Source organism: Taudactylus pleione, unplaced genomic scaffold, assembly GCF_031769625.1.
Source record: "Taudactylus pleione unplaced genomic scaffold, aTauple2 ptg000044l, whole genome shotgun sequence".
Lineage (NCBI taxonomy): Eukaryota > Metazoa > Chordata > Amphibia > Anura > Myobatrachidae > Taudactylus > Taudactylus pleione.
This window is the reverse complement of record NW_028284446.1, coordinates 962,602-983,634: the sequence shown is the minus strand read 5'-3', so window position 1 is coordinate 983,634 and position 21,033 is coordinate 962,602. Positions and strand designations below refer to the sequence as shown.

Below are 21,033 nucleotides of genomic sequence, written 5' to 3'. Positions count from 1 at the left end.
GCCTCTTGTGTACAGTGGTCTTCAGAGCCAGCAGGGAGGGAAGCAATCGGGAAGCCGACTGCCTAAATACCGGCAGCCGGCTTCCCGACTGTCTTATCCCGGCATGGGTGAAATGCTGGGCGTCTAGATGTAGACGCCCGCATTTCCCCGACGCCGTGAGACCGGCGCCCGGCATCACGATCGTAGTGGTTCCTGGGGGGCGCCGCAAGCGGACAGCCACGGGGGGAGGGTTAGGTTTAGGGCTCTTGGGGGGGACTTAGGGTTAGGCACCCCCCGGGAGGGTTAGGCTAGGGGGAGGGAGGGTTAGGGTTAGGCACCCCCGGGGGGAACTTAGGGTTAGGCACCCCCCCGGGGGACTTAGGTTTAGGCAGCGGGGAAGGGGGTGGTTAGGGTTAGGCACTTAGAGGGGGGATTAGGGTTAGGCACTTGGGGGGGAAGTTAGGGTTAGGCACCCCTAAGGAGGGTTAGGGTTAGGGAGGTTAGGTTAGTACATACTTACCTATCCACGATCGGGATTTTCAGCGCTGTCAGGCTTCCGCTGCTTCACACTCTGCTCCTGTCGGGCTGCCGCTGACGGGAATCGAACCGCCGGCCATGCGGCGGTATATCATACCCATTCCAGCAGGGATCCTCCTATCCCATTCCATCATTGAGCTCACACAGAAAGTGTATTATAATATATAATAAACACATATGCAATCCATACCCTGAGCCTCCACTCAGATAAATACATTGACAAGGTTTCTGCTTTTATCTACAGCCATTTAGTAAATGGTGCAGACTGCGGCCAAGAGAAGCAGAAAAGGTTCCAGAGAGTGCCTGGAAATGTATCTTCTACAGCTTATCGTGGACTTACTGCTCTTACCTACTCTTCTTCACTGAGTACAACTTCTTTTATGATCCACCCTCCGCCTTCCATGGTAGGTTTATGGATGCTTTATACATGGATCTTTGTACTAACCCATATGGCAGCAAAAATTCACATCATCAAGTGGGTAAGAGCAGATCTAGGGTTGGTGCAGTAGAGCAGCACCAGCGAACACATCCCCATTCTCTGTAATAATATAAAAGCAGATCCTAGATCAGGGGGGGCGGCTAAGGGGGCATATGCCCCGGGTGCCGCATTTGAAGAGGTGCTGAGGAGTGGCCCGGGTGGCATCAGGTGTGGATTTGGAGCCACAACCCCCCACCGGTAGGCAGCCGCCCGCAGCTCTTGAGAGACACAGCGATGCCGTCATTCTAAGGTGGCGCTGGTCGAGACCCAATCGGAGCTCGCGGATCAGCAGCAGATGCCAGTCTACGAGCTCTGACTGGCTTGCGACCAGCGCCACATTAGAGTGACGTGGCGCTGTGTGTCTCAAGGGTCAAGGGCTATGGACAGCTGCCTGCCGGTGCAGGCATGGACATAGCAAAAACTGGTACAAGTATGCCTGTGTAGGTGCAGTGAGGACGGAAGTGAGGTTCCATGTCCATAAAGTCCACCTAGAGAAGAAACTTGTCCCCTCGCGGGCCCAGCTTCACACGCCACGTTTTGGGCACGGTGGCTCGCTATGCTCGCCACAAAATTATATTCCCCCACTATGTCCACGTGGATGGTAGGGAATGACGTTGGATAGTAATTCATGATGTCAGGGTCCTCTCTGCGAAGGGAATCTAAACACTAACCTGCTTGCTGTGGGTGACTGGATAATGTGTCTCCTTAGTGCAGCCACCACAGCTATACCCAATAATGCCGCCAATTAGTACCCGGGTGCAGGTACTGACAGCGGCATTACTGTGTGTGGCATAATGTTATTAGGGGCATTACTGTGTGTGGAATAATGGTAAAAGAGGCATTACTGTGTATGGCATAATGTCGTAATGGGCTTGACATCAAGGGCCAGATTCAGAGTTGGGAATAGAGAGAGATATTTCTTGGTGAAACCATGCTGCACTGCAGGTGGGGCAGATTTAATATGTGCAGAAAGATTTAGATTTGGGAGGGAGGTGTCCAAACTAAAGTGCAGTGTAATAATCAAGCTGTGCAGTATTTGTGAGCTACATACAAAAGCAGCCAGTATTTACCCTACATGCAAAAAAATATATATATATTTACACCCCTTGCATTAAGTACACAGTTAAGTGCTATCTCTCTCTCTATTCTCAACTCAGAATCAGGCCCCATGTGCGCTGAAGAACAGGGGATATGCCTCTGCTTCTGGGAGAATTGGCCACTCTCCTAGGAGTTCAGTGGGATTCTATCTAATATAGGAGTCTCCTGGACTTTATAGTGACATTATACATTAATAATCAGGGTTGAAAGCACATATTATATGTTCAGGTTTTATTTTTTAACACCTCCAGTTCTTTAAGAATAATGCATCAGAGCCATGGAGACATGATGGTTGGGACCAGCTATTTGTGAGAAATACAATTACCTACTTCTCCTTAGCAGTCAGTTTGGCCAAAAGAGGCAGTTTTTCCTTGTATTGACAGTTGTTTGGATAGGGTCAAAACACTTTAATTTCAAACTTGAGATTTGCCCAGCAAGCATGTGTAGTTTGGATACCTGTGAATTTTGTGCAGGTTCCAGCCCCTCCATGGTTCTGAAGGGGGTGGGGGAGTGGGGCGGAGGTTAGAGAGGAGGGGTGGTATGCTTACATTCTTTCTGCATCAATTGACTATATGTGAACTTAATTACTGCATCAAAAAAGTACTAGACAAACTCCATTTTAATCATGTCCTACGGTCATGTTATGCTATAATAAGACAAACTGTATTATGGGAAGCAGTCGGGAAGCCGACGGATGAAATCCCGACCGCCGGCTTTCCGACTGTCCAATCCCGGCAAGGAACAAATGACAGGCGTCGAAATCCCGACGCCTGTCATTAGACCTACGCCGGGAGCGCCACACCCGGCTTACCGATCGACGGTAAGCCGAGCGCGGACAGCCGCGGAAGGGTGGGAGGGTTAAGTTAGGGGCTCCCTGGGGGCACTTAGGTTTAGGCACCCCCCCGGGAGGTTAGGGTTAGGCTAGGGGAAGGGTGGTTTAGCTTTAGACACCCACTCCCGGGAGACTTAGGGTTAGGCTGCAGGGAAGGGGGGATTAGGTTTAGGCACTTAGAGGGGGGTTAGGCACTCCTAAAGGAGGGTTAGGGTTAGAGGGTAAAAAAAAGGTTAGTTTATACTTACCTTTTGTAGCTTCGGAATCTTCACCCCTGCCGGGGTTCCGCTGTTGGGAATAGATCCGCCAGCCATGCGGCCGGCGGTAAATCATACTGATTCCATACTGACTGCCTTGAAGTCATTTGTATGTTATATACATAGATAAATCTATCCCATGTAATTGTTTTCAAATGTAGGTGCTTATGAGTAGGTGATCTTCTTATCTGTATATTGAATATTGGATAATGTCTGATTGTACTCTCAAGAGAACAGCTTCATCTGTCCTTTCTCAGGATATGTTAGGGATTGTTGTAAAAATACAAAAAATAATTGCAAAAAGTGTAGTTACTTCACAATTCCATATGACTATGGAGTTCTGAAATTGTGGGTATATTGTTGGAAGCAGTGCACTCCTGTGCTGCCTCCCTCCAGCATCTGACAGGTAGAACAGAGCTGTCGGTCACTAGGACCTGCTGTACCTCAGTCAGACAGGCCTGACCTCTGACATGCACTGCTGCGTATATGCGGCATCTCTACACATCTTTACTCTAAGGCATTCCATGAGGACTCGGTATAGAGCCACCCAGAGCCGCATAGCGAAGTACGTAACTATACCACCAACGTTATTGTGCAGGGCATCCCTGCTATCAATCGCTGGTGTATTAGTTACTAACATGACCCGTCGCACTACAAGGCCCAGCAATACCCTGAGCTCCAGGCTGCCTATATATATAATCTGTATACCGCTGTTACACCTGTGACATCCCTGTGTCAGTTGTCAATTGTTGTTCTACCTGATCCAATAAATGTAAGAGCTGGTTAAGCTGTACCATGTGTGGACTAACTACCACCAGCTCCAACAACTGCGTTACATACCTAACACCACATGCATCTTTGCTAAGCACATTATACCCTGATTTAACTGGTGTCTGGAGGACTACTCCTCCCAGCACAATCCACTAGCTCATTATAGTGACAGTCTATAAGGTCATACAAAGCCTGCTGTCACCCGATACTTTGCTAATAAATATTAACTCCAGTCTTTAACGCTTTCTTAAATGCCCCCACTGCGTTCATTCTGCCCTCGGTAAATGAAGCAACCCAAGATTTATAAACATCTGAGACTGGTGGTGGCCGTACTTTGTACTGAAAGCATATTTCCAACATAAATATGTTCAGCAAACACACCGCTTCCACCCAACTGGCAGGAATCTAGGGATTCTATGGCAGGGACTCCTGCTGTTCAGTTATGACCACTGGTGCTCCAATCTTTCTTTTTCCTTCATTGGCAGCTAGGAGAAGGTGAGTTTTAAAATAAAGGCTCTGCCCAGTCAGCTTCCATCCTAGATCGTAGGACATGACTGTTTAAATTGTCCTTGGTAGTCCATGCAGGAATAAGAAGCTTTTGCTATACTAATATAATTTAGTTACAATTATTAATTGAAGACCACCTTTTGAAACTACCCAATATGTTAGCTGTTATTACAATCTTTTTAGTCCCATTAGTGATTTATGTTTGCTTTTCACATTGTTGATGTGCATGTACTGAAAGTGTTATATCATGTTGTTATATCTTTGGTGGAGTTTAGGTTGGAAGTCAGGAGAAGATGTTCCCAGGAATATTGCCCTTATATATCTCATTCAAGGCAGTTTTTATGCACACTCTACGTATGCCACTTTGTATATGGATGTATGGAGAAAGGACTCTGTTGTAATGATCGTGCACCATGTGGTCACTTTCTGTCTTATTATGTTCTCCTATGCTTTCCGGTGAGTCATATATTCTTAGACACACGCTGGCTTGCACGCATGTAGAATAATGACTGACTGAAATGCAAAATACTATGAATGAATACTAAGCATTCAGTAATGACACACACACGCACACTGGCCGCATAGCCTCACACACACACTGGCCGCATAGCCTCACACACAAGCACTGTCCCCACAGCCTCACGCACAAGCACTGCCCCATAGCCTCACTCAAACACACACACTGACCCCATAGCCTTTCTCTCTCACACACACACAAACACTCACACACACAAACACACTGACCTGATAGCCTCACACACATTGCCCCATAGTCTCACACACACTCACTGCTCCCATAGCCTTTCTCTCTCACACACACAAGCACTCCCACACGCACTCACCCCATAGCCTCACACACATACACACTGACCCGATAGCCTCACACACATTGCCCCATAGTCTCACATACACTCACTGCCCCCATAGCCTCACACACACACATTGCCACCATAACCTCACACACACACAGGGCGGCATGTACTAACTACTAAGCATCGCATCCGCAATGTGGTACATTCCTGCCTCTCTTCGGGTACTAACCACCGATGATTACCACGGTATGTACCTAGAATATCACAAAGGACATCTCTCCCTCTGGGCTCTATTTACTACAATCCGCATATTGAATGCGGATTGTAGTGTGATATTACCGAGTGAATTCGCATTGCGAATTCAGGCAATATCACAGGGATTTACTATAAATCCCTTGCAGGGACAGAGCTTGCGATAAAGCTCTGTCCCTGCGGATTCCATCCGCAATCTAGTCGCGGTATTTTCGGAAAAAATACCGCGACTAAGAGCCCGCGCATGCGCTAAGCCCCGCCCCCACGATCGCAGACCCCCGCGACCCCCCCTCCCTTCATTACACTTACCTGCATCCTCCTGGCCTCCGGTGATCTTCTCCGGGCTTCCCGATCAGGTGATCTCCCATACTGCACCGGGGCCCGATCACCTGATGTCCAGGCCCCAGTGTACTATGGGAGACCAGCTGACCGGAGAGGAGCCATCACCGAAGGCCCGATCACCGGTCCCTGGAGTCAGGTAAGTAAAAAAAAAATGTTTAATTTTTTTTTTCTTTTTTTTACAGCAATCAGCTTGCGGTCTGCTTAGACCACATAGCTGATTACTGGTACCAGCTCCCGCCTCTGCTCTCCCCGTTAGAGCAGAGTGGGAGCCCGGTAACCGGGGGAGACCCTGGATAACGCCACCTCCAGGTGGCGTTATTATCACAGGCCTCCCCCCGGTATTTTTTTACAATTTATTTTTAGTAACTCTGGTCGGATCACATTTCCCATTACAATTATGGGAAATGCGATCTGCTTTACTAAAAATAAGTGATACTGGGGGTTGGAGTAGAATTTTACTAATTCTACTCCAATTGCCCTGTAATAACTACAGGTGATACTAAAATAATGTGAAAAGGGTGTGAAAACACCCTTTTTCACTTTATTTTAGTAAAAATAATGTTAATAAATAGTCCAATAAGAGCTGTCCTTTGCGATGCTCCCAGACAGAGGGAATTCCGGGTTTAACACCCAGAAGTCCCTCTGGCGTCCTTCTGCGCCGCGGAAGGTGATGGGTCCAATTTGATCCCTCTCAGGGGGATTATCCCGGAAAGAAGCCCTGAAGGTGGCGTTATCCACCGGAAAGCATTCCGGCGTTAGCACCGGAAAGCATTTCCGATGCTTTGCACATATGGGGTATGCGGTAAAACCCCCAAAATTAGCATTTTCAGGTGTTTTACTGCATTTACCCTATTAGTACATCCCTCCCACACACACTGCTCCCATAGTCCCACGCTCAGGTGCCTCCTCCTGCAGCTGCTTCTGCCTCTGAGTGCTCAAGCTGTTCTGTATGGGGAGCCGCAGTGCTGAGGAGGAAGATTCTAGCCATAGGGCAGGCTAGGAGTGGCAGAGACGGCGGCCGGTCCCCATCCCTGGCACACCTCCGAATGTTATTGCAGCCCACACAGGGGACCAGGTGCCCGGAGGCGAGATAGTGGTCGTCATCCACACACTAACACCCCAACCTTTGTAGCACCCAGAGACACACTTCCCCACTTACCAACACCCCAACCCCTGCAGCATCCAGAGACACACTTCCTCCACCTACCAACACCCCAACATCAGCTGCACCCTAAGACACAGTCCTCCACCTGCCAACACCCCAACCTCAGCTTCACCCACAGACATATAGTCCCCCCACCTACCTATCACCCCCTCATCTGCACCCAGAGACACACAGTCCCCCATCTACCATAACCTCAACCTCAGCTGCACCCAGAAACAAACAGCCCCCCACCTACCATCACACCAAAATCAGCTGCACCTAAATGCACTTCCCCCCATCTACTATCACCCCAACCTCAGCTGCACCCAGAAACAAACAGCCCCCCACCTACCATCACACCAAAATCAGCTGCACCTAAATGCACTTCCCCCCATCTACTATCACCCCAACCTCAGCTGCACCCAGAAACAAACAGCCCCTCGCCTACCATTACCCCAAAATCTGCTGCATCCAAATGCACTTCCCCCACCTACCAACACCCCAACCTCAGCTACCCCCAGAGACACACAGTCCCACATCTAACATCACCCCAACCTCAGCTGCACCCAGAAACAAACAGCCCCCCACCTACCATCATCCCAAGCTCAGCTGCACCAAGATGCACTTCCCCCCAACTACCATGACCCCAACCTCAGCTGCATCCAGACACACACACTCCCTACCCCTACCAACACACTAACCTCAGCTGTGTACAGAGACGCTTCCCCGACCCTCCAACACCCCAACCTCAGCAGCACCCCGAGACACCCCCCTTCCTTTACCAACACCCTAACCTCATCTGCACCAAGAAATGTAGAAGTATACTTCTTAAAAAAAGGTCTCTCATCTGATGCTGTTCTGGTCTTATGGCCTTGCTATATGTTGCTGCCAGCCTCCTAATGCTGGGAATAAAAGGGGGTAAGGGTCATGCACCCCAGCCTGCGCACTCGTCCCTGTTTTGTGCTCAAAAGACCACCTCCATTGTCTTCCACCACGGAGCCCAGGAAATGTATACACTCTGGGAATCAACCGCAGTGATGGTCCATCAGAGTTGATTAGCCTTCCTGTGGCGTGGGTCACCCGTGCGGCTGCTCCTATTTAATGCCCTTGAGCCAGCCCTACCAGTGTGGCCCAGACCATTAGTTTCGCTGTTGGCAGGGCTGCGCCCTTCAAGGCTACGGCGCTCCAGACGACAGCCCTGTATCTGAGTCCCGTGCATTACGCAGAGTTTTTAAAAATTCCAGAAGGAACAGTTACTGTAGTGCCAATTTTTCTGGTGTATATTTTCTAACAACTAAATATTTAAGACTTGAACACCAGAAAAATAAAATAATTTGTGGTATAGATAGAAACAGTTCACATTCTAGAATGTAGGTAAATGTCCCATGAGTCACATAGAAAATCTCCCATAGGTGTTTGCTCACTCAGTACTGGGTGATGGTAATCCTTACATCCAAATGGCCAGATGAATATCCTGATAACATCTCTTGGTGAAAGGTTCCTACCTATTTACAGGATCCACCTAATCAGGGAGATTTGTGACACAAGAGCATGTTTGTGAAAGGGTGAATAGTTATATTGCCGGTGAAAACAAAAGTTTTTGCTTGGGACAGAGCTAATTTTCTCTATGCCCCTTGTTGAAAAGGGCTTACCAGTCATAATAACATTGTTATCGTTGGTGATATCCCTGCCAATGGCACCACCAGATACTTGTTCTGCTATCACTATCTCAGGAAAATGAAGCATTTTGTAAGGTATAAACAGTGTTGGCACCAAGGTTAGTGACACCTGGGGCGGGATATACTAAACTGAAAAATGCCGTAAAACCCCCCAAAATTCAGTTTTTTTTCCCGGCATTCCCCATATATTCTAAGCACTGGAATGCGCTTCATCCCGATGGATAACGCCACCTCTGAGATGGATCCAATCGGATCCCCCCATTTCCCCCCACAGCCTGCGACCATCTGCGAATGCGCAGAAGGACACCAGAGGGACTTCTGGGTATTAAACCTGGAAGTGCCTCTTTACAAAGCTATCGCAAAGGACAGCTCTTTTCGAGAGAGCTGTCCTTTGCGATTTTAATCACATTTCTTAGTACATACCGGGGTAATTAACCCTGGTATATACTCGATAAGAGACGGGATGTACCACATTGCGAATGCGATGCTTGGTACATCCCAATACTGGTGCGGTAAATAGCCTCCCAACCAGCGTCTCTGTAGTAAGCTGTCAAAAATGGGCGTCGCCTCGTGGGAAGGAGCGTGGTCCTGCTGGAAGGCAGTGTCTTCTTCAAACCAGGGGCGTGGCTTTGCTGGAAGCCTCCGTTTACATCACTCTCTGCCGTCTCTGGGAGTTCCCAGCAGTAGCAGGAGCCGGGTGCTGAACGATAATGTCACAGTGCATCACCCAGCTCCTTGTCACTGAGGAGAAGCCAGCATTTTGGTGTCACCGTCTTGAAGGATGATACCTGGGTGTGGTCCACATTCCCCTCTGTGTATAAAGGGTTATCAATATTTTTTATATTTCGTAAATAAATTATATATATTTTCTTTTAAGCTGTTTTTTTATTTTTTATTTTGTTAAAGAACATACAACTGTACAAAAGAGAACAAAAACACAGGAATACACTGGGTGGAATGCATCAACGCAAAAAATGTGGACAAACACCCGAATATGCAATTTTCAGGGATTAGCCCGCATTTCCATATGCACCAAGGAACCCGATAGATGGCATCTATAGATGTAGTTGCCTAATAGAAGCCTGTGGGCTTCTTTTCGGGAGACTTCCCTGAAAGGGATCGCCCGTGGCTTGCACATGCACTGCCCGTAGGTCCCAGCACCGCAAAGGACAGCTCTTATCGGGAGAACTGTCCTTTGCTAAAATCATCATGCATACAGCGCTACTAAATGTCGGTGTGCATGTGATGATTGGTGGGATGCATCGATGCATCCCGCAAAATATCTGTAAATTAAAATATAGAAAGGTGATGCCATAGGTAGTAGCTGTCCTCCTGTAGTAAGCATGCTGAACATAAACATATACAGTAAGCAACAAGGTAAATTAAAAAGAATCAGAAAATCATCAGGCTGAGATTGGACTTTATAAGTTGGATTGATTTTTATTTTCAGGTTTTTTTTTCTAACTAATACCGCTTTTATATCTAAATTCCAGGTCTGACCCGGAGGTTCCAAACCGGATCAGCGCCGGAGTCGGCGCTGTTCACATTGGAGCCGGGTCTGCAGTGACACGGATCTTCTGGCGTGGAAGTGGACGCTTGGAGATGATATCTCCTAGCGCCACTGAAGCCGGCATGCGACGCACTCCAGGTCATCGTGACCCAGATTGCGGAGTTTACACTCCAGGGTTTCACGGGTCACTCGACCCGGGATTCCAACCCTGTCCCCTTTTACACCAAGGAGCTCCCGTGTTAACCCTGCAATAACCTGGGTTTTACCTCTGGGATATAAGGGGTATAAGTGAAACTGAAATCCCACTGCACATACATGAGCTGTCAAGCCAGCCCACATATGCGCACAACTACAGAGACTGACCCAGCAAAGCAGTGAATTAACTCTTCCCACTTCAGGCCAGTATTGTCATACTCACATTTTCTTCAGAAATTCTGAGCATAAATGATGTAAAGCAGCATATAGAGCCAATAAAAAATCTTGATTATAACTAGCAAGCGCTCTCGACTACTGGAAATGCTTCTTTTTATAACAATTAATTAATTGATTAAGTCCAGGTTAATTTAGTCAGTAATTAATGTAATACCAGACCAAAGACATTTCTCTCTGGGTGATGTTGGGCTTTACTTATACTTGAGATATACAGAACTTTGCAAAAGTTTTAGGCAGGTGTTGAAGAAATGCTGCAAAGTAAGAATGCTTTAAAAAATATAAATGTTAATAGTTTATTTTTATCAATTAACAAAATGCAAAGTGAATGAACAGAAGATAAATATAAATCAAATCAATATTTGGTGTGACCACCATTTGCCTTCAAAACAGCTTCAATACTTCTAGGTACACTTGCACACAGTTTTTGAAGAAACTCAGTGGGAAGGTTGTTCCAAACATTTTGGAGAACCACAGATCTTCTGTGGATGTAGGCTTGCTCAAATCCTTCTGTCTCTTCATGTAATCCCAGACAGACTCGATGATGATCAGGGCTCTGTGGGGGCCATATCATCACTTTCAGGACTCCTTGTTCTTCTTTATGCTAAAGATAGTTCTTAATGACATTGACTGTATGTTTGGGGTCGTTGTCCTGCTGCAGAATAAATTTGGAGCCAATTGGACTCCTCTGTGATGGTATTGCATGTTGGATAAGTACCTGTCTGTATTTCTCAGTATTGAGGACAATATTAATCCTGACCAAATCCCCAACTCCATTTGCTGAAATGCAGCCCCAAACTTGCAAGGAACCTCCACCATGCTTCACTGTTGCCTGCAGACCCTCATTATCGTACAGCTCTCCAGCCATTCGATGAACAAACTGTCTTCTGTTCGCTTGGCCTTGTTTCCACGTTGAAGGTATTACTTTTTGGCTGCAATTCTTCCATGAAGACCACTTCTGGCCAGACTTCTCTGAACAGTAGATGGGTGTACCTGGTTTCTGCCAGTTCTATGCTGATGGCACTTCTGGATATCTTTCAATTTCGAAGGGAAGTAAGCATGATGTGTCTTTCATCTGATGCACTAAGTTTCCTTGGTCGACTACTGCGTCTACGGTCCTCAACGTTACCTGTTTCTCTGTGCTTTTTCAAAAGAGCTTGAACAGCACATCTTGAAACCCCAGTCTGCTTTGAAAGCTTTGCCTGGGAGAGACCTTGCTGATGCAGTATAACTACCTTGTGTCTTGTTGCTGTGCTCAGTCTTGCCATGGTGTATAACCTGTGACATGAATCTGTCTTCTACAACCTCATCTTTGTAGCAGAGTTTGACTGTTCCTCACCCAGTTTTAAGCCTCCTACACAGCTGTTTCTGTTTCAGTTAATGACTGTGTTTCAACCTACATATGAAAATGATGATCATTATCAACTGTTTGGTATGATTGGTTAATCATGCACCTGACTATAATCCTACAAAATCCCTGACTTTGTGCAAGTGTACCTAGAAGAATTGATGCTGTTTTGAAGGCAAAGGGTGGTCACATCAAATATTGATTTGATTTAGATTTCTCTTTTGTTTATTCACTTTGCATTTTGTTCATTGATAAAAACAGTTTTATTTTTTAAAGCATTCTTACTTTGCAGCATTTTGTCCACACCTGCCTAATACTTTTGCACACTATTGTACATTAAAATAATAATTTCACAACAGTTTGAACCTTTGATATTAATTTACATATTCAGATTGTAAGATCCTATAATCTATCATATGTATCCCTTCCAGATACCACAACATTGGAATTCTTGTACTCTTCCTTCATGACTTTAACGACATTCTTCTAGAATTCACCAAACTCAATATCTACTTCAAAACTCGAGGTGGAGCTTACCACAAAGTTAATAGCATAATTACAGATATTGGATCTGTACTGTTTAGCATGAGCTGGTAAGTTTATACTTAATCATATGTTGACACTTGACACCTATAAATAATTAAATGACTGTCCTAAAATTGTGTGTCCGTACAGTACTTCTAGGCCTTGTCATCTTCCTGTCCCTGCAGGTTCTGGTTCCGTCTCTACTGGTTTCCTATAAAAGTCCTCTATGTCACATGTTGTTCCAGCCTCCAGTCTAATCCAAACATCCCGTTTTATTTTTTCTTCAATGTTCTCCTTTTTGCATTGACACTTATGAATATCTATTGGTTTTTGGTGAGTACTTACGTATATACAGTGTATAATGTATATATACAGTATATATATATATATATTTATATATATTTATATATGTGTGTTTGCGTGTGTATATACTGTGTGTGTGCGTGTGTATATACTGTATATATACATACATATACATTCTGTGATGTCATATATAACAACTCAAATTCTTTGTTCGTGAAAGTGAAAATAAGTTTTACAATTCCCTCCTTATATACCTCCACAAAGCTACAGCTCTGGGGAGCCATGTATTTTTGAAATCATTATATTAAATTTGTCCACTGTACAGGGCAGCCATGACGTCATGGTCACACCATTCCGGTGCCATCCACAGAAGAGCCAATAGGGTTATGTGTGCACCATCTTGTGGGGCAATTTTATGCTCCCTTGGCCATTTGGGCCTACAGAGAGGAGCGGATAGTTTGTACAAGACCCCACTCCTCTCTAGGCACTGCTGCTCCTGTGCAGACATTAAAGAGGGACCATTCTACCACTTAGATTGATGATCGAAGAATGTAAGAAGAGATTATCAACAGGAGCAGATTCATTGTCTCTCCCCTACAAAGTTGCAATAATATATTCTATTTAGTCTGTTGGCCGTAGATTCAGTGGGTATTTACAATAGGAGGAGTCCGTGCAAGTTTAGTAAGAGAACTGGAAAGATCATAAAAAAACAGTTAAATAGTCCAACGTCTAATATTGAAACAGTGTTGTTTTATATGCCACTGTGGTACACCAATACCATGAGAGAATCTGGTGACCAGCAGATCCACAATTGATATTTACAAAATACAGACCTATATATGCAGAGGTTAAAGGAACTTGTTAGAACTGAAACTATTTGAGACAATACTGTGATTCACGGTGACATTTTATCAATGCACATCCCATTAACAATGCTTGTTATGTTATCTGGCTGCCAACACTGAATGGTGCATTTATTACATGGGTGAACAAACCTTAGAGTAGTGTGTAGGATGACTAATCTGTATGAATTTGCTTTAGTCATTTCTCCATATGCATTCATAACATAGCACCATTTCAGATCATCAGATATGGACACTAAAGGAATGTTAATTGACATTGCTAGTAAATAATGCATAGTTTTTTATAAAGCTAACAATGCATGTCTGTTTCGACATTATTCTTCCATTTTTACCAGAGATTTCATGGTCTATTATCATAATATAGAAGTTTTTCTATCATCTTAGTGCAATGATAAAAATCTTCTATAGACACTATTTATCGTGAAACATTGGGGACCAGATTCAGAGGTGCACCCTAACTGCACGCAATGCAGATGTCCATGTAGTAAGCGATTATTTGGTACTGCACATGCCTATGAACCCCTATGACCCATTTGTTACATACAAATGCGCTAGCAGCAACACTGGTGTGGGAAAACTATGGGTGTCCTGGGTGGTCACTGCTGGGGGGACCACCGGCATTGTTGTAGTATGCATTGATAAAGTGGGCATCGCTGGGTTTGCACGAGGCTGAAACCAGCATTTGCATGTTATCACCTCCGCTGCAACACAAAAGGCACAGCTGCAGCGGCAACTGTGTGCACCTCTGAATCAAGCCCTGAACGATACTCAGTTCCCCGGTGGTACAGTCTGGAAGGGGTAAGCAGAGGCTTAGGCCCTCATTCAGAGTCGGTCTTTAGATGCAAGCGGTCGCTCTGAATGAGGGTGGCCGCTTGCATCTTGAAGTGCGGCCTACTGGTCGCTAGCTAAGCTGTGGGTTACCACCCACAGCTTAGCGACTGACCAGGGTGATGGTCGCAATGGTCAAGACCATCGCGACCATCGGGGCTTGCTGATCGAGCAGGAAGCTCCCCACTGACATCATTGTTGATGTCAGTGGGGCCGCCCCCAAACGGCAAGCGTTCCATCGGGAGTGTCTCCGTTTGGCCGGCCACCCTCCCTGCCTGCCTCCCAAATGGGGTGAGCTGCCATTCAACATCGACAGCTCGCCCCCTTTGATGCGAGACCTGTAGCGACAGTGCGCCTGTCGCTAGCCGGCTCCGACGTGCGCATGCCCAGTGGGTCAACATCGACCCGGTTGCGAGCGCTCAGCGCTTGCGGCCGGGTCTGAATGAGACCCTTACTGCTTTGCAGGACCACCCGGGTCTCTATGGCAAGTGTGAGAGCCACCATTGCTGGGTCATACTTTCGCGTTGCACTTGACGTCCAGACTTAGGCTAATAGACATAAAGAAGTGGGAAAATAACAAACATTAAAACTGGAAAAGAATAATGATATTTAAATAAATTTCAATAAAAAAAAATGCTTTATTTAATTATATAAAACATTTTTGGTCTTTTTTTGCCCTTTGCTGTTGCCATCCTGACGCTGCCCTATATCTGGTGGAAAAAAACCCTTTGTCGCTGGATTTAGGGCTCTACTCTTATTGTGAATAGATGTCTTAGTAGTGATGACAGATTAATATATCAATTATTAAATGCTTTGCCCTTATCATGTATTGGCAAAATTACGTTTTCTGAGGTTTGGCCGCTTACCACATATGCACCAAGCTCTGCACATGCACCAAAAATGCGATACATTCCGGAACTTGGACCCGGTTGGTAACGCCATCTTTAGATAGCGGTACCCAATAGAAGCCTATGGGCTTCTATTCAGAACTCCCCAAGAGTGATCCATTTAAATCCCTCCCAGCACTCCCATAGGTGCGCGTTTCCTTCTACGCATGGGGACATCTGGGTCATTAACCTGGAAGTCCCTCTATCACAAGGACAGGTCTTATTGGGAGCGTTGTCCTTTGTGATTTTTTTTAGCTACATACTGGCGATATTCTCACCAGTATTTACCCGATAAGTGGTGGAATATACAGCATTGCAGATACGATGCTTAGTACATCTCACCCTTAGTATGAACAGTTAACATCAGTCTTTCTATTTTCTGCGCCTACTACTTCATTCTAGAGCAGACTTGTCAAACTAATGTTTTGGTGGTCAGTACTTCCTAATAAATAGTAAAACAACAAATAAAAAAAAAACAGATAGTCTACCATATCCTGGTTAGTAACATCAATAATATCTAGTAGTCCCATGTGGTGGATTTTAGTTATACTTATGTGTTGAATTTATGTTTGTTTTGATTAAATAAATGAGAAATAAAATAAGTTGACTGTTTTCCAACCTTACTGGCAGTATGCTGACACTTTCCTTTCTCTCCACTTACCATATTTTTGGTTTTCCTCTTAGTACATTGTGATGTTTGTTGTGAAAGTGTTAACGGGCCAGGTTAAAGAAGTGAATGATGTCCGGGAATATGATATTTGTAAAGATCAGAAAATAGATGACCAAGATAATACCAAGAAACCCAGGCACAAGGACACCATAAACAAGTAAGAACAAAGGCCATGTTCTGATGAGTGGTGATACTTACAATGGTCTGTCAATATCTGTTTATTTTTTTAATATAACAACTGAAAAGAGATATGGAAAAAGTACAATACACAAAAACTATTTAGAAACAATTCAAAGGTTCAACTATGTTTAAGCTGTTTGACTATGTCTGAATCAGCGCAAACACATTTTTATGCCTACTACCAACTACAAATAGCAAGTCACAGATTTCGAACCACAAAATCGGTTCGGGGTCCACCTATGGCATTTTGAACCAGTTTCAAATTTGCAAGTATCTTAGGTGGTCCTTGGCAGGAAGTGCTCTTGTCCTTGGTTTCATTTAGGAATAAAGTTGCACATTGGGCCTCGTGTAGAGATAAGCTGGGCACACACTGGCTTAAACTTGGGCCGTTTTTCCATTTTGTAACGACAAATCACCTACATCACTCAATGTGTACTGGCGATTGCATGCTCCCGTGGTTGCTAGGTCTTGATGTGCTGCACATCAAGCCAAGTGATATCGCTAGTGACATGTAGTAAGTTAATGAAGGACGGAACAGTGATCATTCTGTCGTTCATTGACTCGTTCAAGTGTGGATGCTCAATCCCCGTTCAAGGGCATTCGTTTTCCATGTCGGAACGAATGCCAATCGCTTCAGTGTGTACCCAGCTTTAGCTTCAGTTGAGCCCCAAAACACAGGCAAAATTTATGTTCACTAAAAAATACACAATTTTGTGTATCTGCAAAGCTGCAACAATCGCAAGATATGTGCAGGCCAGTGCATCAGCATATGTAGTACACCCAGACATTGGACCTCATTCAGAGGCGGTCGCTCGGGAGCGATTGGCAGCACCCAAAGTGATCGAGAATATGCAAAACGAGCGCTCGGTCGCAACGCACATCGTAAGCGCAGAAACACCCACAACAATGAAAGCACACCTCCTATCTCTACGGCCTAATTCAGAGTCGGTCGCAGGCGGCAACCTACGTCAGCACAATTAACACCTGTTACAGTGTTAATTGCCTACAAACATCGGTTGAGGCAGAAACCATCGCCTGCACTCGCACTGCTTAAGGTAGACCCTGGGCTACCCTTAGCTCTGCGAGCAGTAGCATCGTTATTGCAACGAGATGACGTGTGTGATGACTCGCTCAGTAATATATGCACACCCTTAAAACGCCCTTTTTAAGGTCAACCACTCCTGCGTCCGCACCACCACACCCCCATTCACAAGCACCTTCCCCTGTAACCAACCACAAACGGCACGAAATGTCAATCTCAGCTACGACCTCGTAGTGACTAACGAGCAAGAGGATTGCGGTCGGAAAGACAGGCTTGCGCACGCGCACTGCCATGTACACGCATGCGCAGTTGAAAAAAACATCGCTCACTACGACCAATCGCTCCGTGCGACCACCTCTGAATGAGGTCCATATACCCATGTTTTAGCCATTTGTTTTGTTTTTTAAATACACATTCGCTATAAAGCATCAATTAAGCTTCATATACTTCTCTAATACAATAGAAAGAATTCCCCATATCATACACGACAAAATAAAATAAAATATTGCTTAAACACAGAAGCATAATGTATACCTATGCAATGATGAATTCTCCAATCAGCATCAGCTGTCAATTCGCAAGCAGCCAATCACAAGCAGTTCTTTGGATTGTCATCATCATCTTCATCAAGGCATTTTCAAGATGGTGCAGGGACTGGCTGCGCTCCTGGAAATGGGTGTGTGCTGTCCCCGTTTTCCGGGAGTGGCGAGGCCAGGGTCCTGGCCTCGCTGGCTGCCGGAATCTGGGCAGGCTGCGGTATGCTTCAGAATTCACAGCCTGCGCAAAGGTGCAACCATTGTAATCATCAGTCACGATGGTTGTGATGGTGATCCCAGGCTGCGACCTTGGTCGCAGCGCTGGGATCGCAGATGCAGCAAGGAGGTGTCAGACACCTCCTGCTTCATGTGCATTTTAGCAGACGGAATTGCACAGCCGCTTGTGTGCAGCTTTGCAATTCCGTCCTCTGCTAAATCAGGCTCTCTGTACTTTAAGTTGGTTGTTTCATTCCTTTAAACCTCATATACTATAACAACATTTTTTTTTATCCTGTTTTATTTAGGCAATCCATCACAAACGGATTTGTGAAGAAGAAGAGAGTATAGTGATGGCATACTAGATCACATGTCTTCATGTCTTATCTCCGCCAGAGAAGGGTCTTCTTGTCAAGTATTTCCGCAATGTGTTCCAACAATCTGAATTTTTTTTTTTATTTGGCTTCTGTATTATAAGATCCAAAATATATATTTCCTCATCCTGAAACTAAAGTATTTAATATGTCATCGTTCCTCATTTATGTTTGTTTTTTTAGGTTTTCAGTTGATGCTGAGTGTAACAAAAAATATATTATAACATTTCTTAATACAATAAAACTAAAAAGAATTTGTTGTTTATTTTACCTTTTTATGTGATAGGTAAGGTAGGATAATGAATATTGGTTAGGGAAGTTTCATATATAAATATGTACCTGCCATATTGTGGGCTGATCTAATATTCAGTCTCCCACAACACATTGCCTTGATGTCACACTTGACACCGCCTTCTGCTGTATACTTTACATCCAGTCTTGCCATCTTCACCTTGGAAATATTGTCACAATATGTCTTTTGCTAACCCAATATGCTACCAAACCTCTTTTCCATGCTGTCATAGGGCCTAATTCTGAGTCCGCTGTCAGAGGCAGTGGAACATTTTTTTTTCTTCTTTTGCGCATGCATCCGGATAGGGGGAGCACAGAGTTGTGATTAAGCCACACGGGAGACTCACACTCTCAGAAATGAGTTGAAAATGTATGTGACGTTCCGGGGTGGTGACAGAAAGTAGGCTTAGCAGTTGGGAGTGTCATGGGATTGTCGGTGAAAGTGGTTGGACACACGACTGCTCACATAGGGGGAAATGTGCTATGTGATTAAGAGGAGAGAGATAAAGTACTAATCAGTCAGCTTCTTACTGTCATTTTTCAAAACACAGCCTGTTACATGACAGTTAGGAGCTGATTGGTTGGTGCTTTATCTCTCTCCACTTTATCACTTTCCAAGGCTTAGTACATCTCCCCGATAGGAGGCCATACTCGGACGGAGAATTGCATCTGCAATAAGGCTAGTGAAAACATTGATTGTGCGACCGATGGAACATCTTAAGATGCGCTTATCTTAAGACAGTGGGCATCTCAGTCATTGCATATTTGGACGCATGGATGTACAGCAGGGAAGGGCTTTGCGGCAGCTTTTGCATATAGTCGCAGACAGGGCCAATTCTAGGGTGTTCGGCGCCCCCATGCAAACTATAAATTTGCGCTCTCCCTCCCAGTGCGTAATAAAAAAGGGGCATGGTCTCCCAAGAAAGGAGCATGGCCACACAATATTACCCCCAATTCAAATTATGCCACACAGTAGCACAATCTTATTCACATTACACCGTGTATAGTGCCCATGATTCACATTACACCACATTGTAGTGTCCCTTATTCACACTACAACACATAGTAGTGCCCCTTATTCACAATGCCCACAGTAATGCCCCTTATACACATAATGCCCACAGTAGTAGTGCCCCTTACACGCACTGCCCACAGTAGTAGTATCACTTATGCAATGCTCATAGTAGTAGTGCCCTTTACACAAAATTCCTACTGTAGTAGTGCCCCTTACAAGCAATGCCCATAGTAGTATGGCCCCTTATACAATGCCCACAGTAGTAGTGCCCCTATACAATACCCACAGTAGTAGTGCCCCCTATACAATGCCCACAGTAATAGCGCCCCTTACACATAAAGACACACCTACAACACTGTACTTACCTGAATCCTTGTTCCTGCACCCGCCGCCATCTGACAACTACTCACGCTCTGCATTGTGGGAGAGACATCATGACGTCTCTCCCTACGCCCACTGCAGGAGCCGGAAGGCAGAGCTCAGAAATGAGCTCAGCCTTCAGCTGCAGGTAAGGAGCCACCAGATGCCCGCTGGTATCAAAATCTCAGCAGGCTCCCAACAAATGCAGAAGGAGGTGGTGGCACCTCTCCAGCTCGGCGCATCCCTGCTGTGCAGGGCCAGCTGAGCATATCGCGCCAACCCTGGTTGCAGACAGCAACTGGCAATATATGCAGACAGGGGTGGATTGGGAATTTAAAGTGGCCCTGGAAAATGCCTGAAAGTGGCCCTATGTAGGCATGGCCAAAAGCAAACTGGTGAGGTCAGCATAGTACTGACAGCATCCCAGTGAATGCCACACAGCATACCTCCGAAATTTCTAGTAGTGGAGATTAGGACTGTTGTGCACGCCGAAGGCATGCCCCCAGTGTCTCTCCAGTAAATAGACACCATGTGAATGGGAATCAGTATTTTCTTACCTATATGATTTCTCTGCAGTGGGGAACCTCTTAAAAAATGTATCCTTCCTTGAGAGCTGGTGTCTTGAGTTGGTATTCACTATTCAGTCATCATCATGCAACAGAGGTTCAACCAGATCATACATAGTAATAGAAGTTTTGGGCCAGAGTAAAATGTGAATTTCCCTGAGTAAACAATTTTATATTATTAAAATATGTTTGCTAATTTGGTACCATATGTATCAGTTATATGGTTTCTTTAGAATTAATCTCCAACACCAGCCCCTTGTGTCTCTCTAGCACCATCCCCATGTCTCTTTAAAACCATCCCACTGTGTTGTTTTCTCACCCAGTGCCATCGCCGTGTCCCCAGCTCCCTCTTCTCCCCAGCACCATCTCCTGTATCCTCCATCTCCTCTCCCCCAGAGCAAT

The 21,033-nt window shown here is 45.3% G+C and overlaps 1 protein-coding gene across 2 annotated transcripts in view; it reads left to right on the top strand.

Moving 5' to 3' along the window:
- Positions 1-18,645, top strand: part of CERS1 (ceramide synthase 1) — a 54,670-nt gene extending 36,025 nt beyond the window's left edge. Inside the window, exons 2-7 of one of the 2 annotated variants that reach the window (XM_088460294.1) lie at positions 761-920; positions 4,735-4,915; positions 12,407-12,568; positions 12,686-12,833; positions 16,066-16,208; positions 18,334-18,645. In XM_088460294.1, coding sequence (XP_088316420.1) covers positions 761-920; positions 4,735-4,915; positions 12,407-12,568; positions 12,686-12,833; positions 16,066-16,208; positions 18,334-18,376 — 837 coding nt within the window. In that variant the 3' untranslated portion in view covers positions 18,377-18,645. The remainder of the gene's footprint in view (positions 1-760; positions 921-4,734; positions 4,916-12,406; positions 12,569-12,685; positions 12,834-16,065; positions 16,209-18,333) is intronic. The other variant, XM_088460295.1, reaches the window with a different exon arrangement.
- Positions 18,646-21,033: the final 2,388 nt, after the last annotated feature.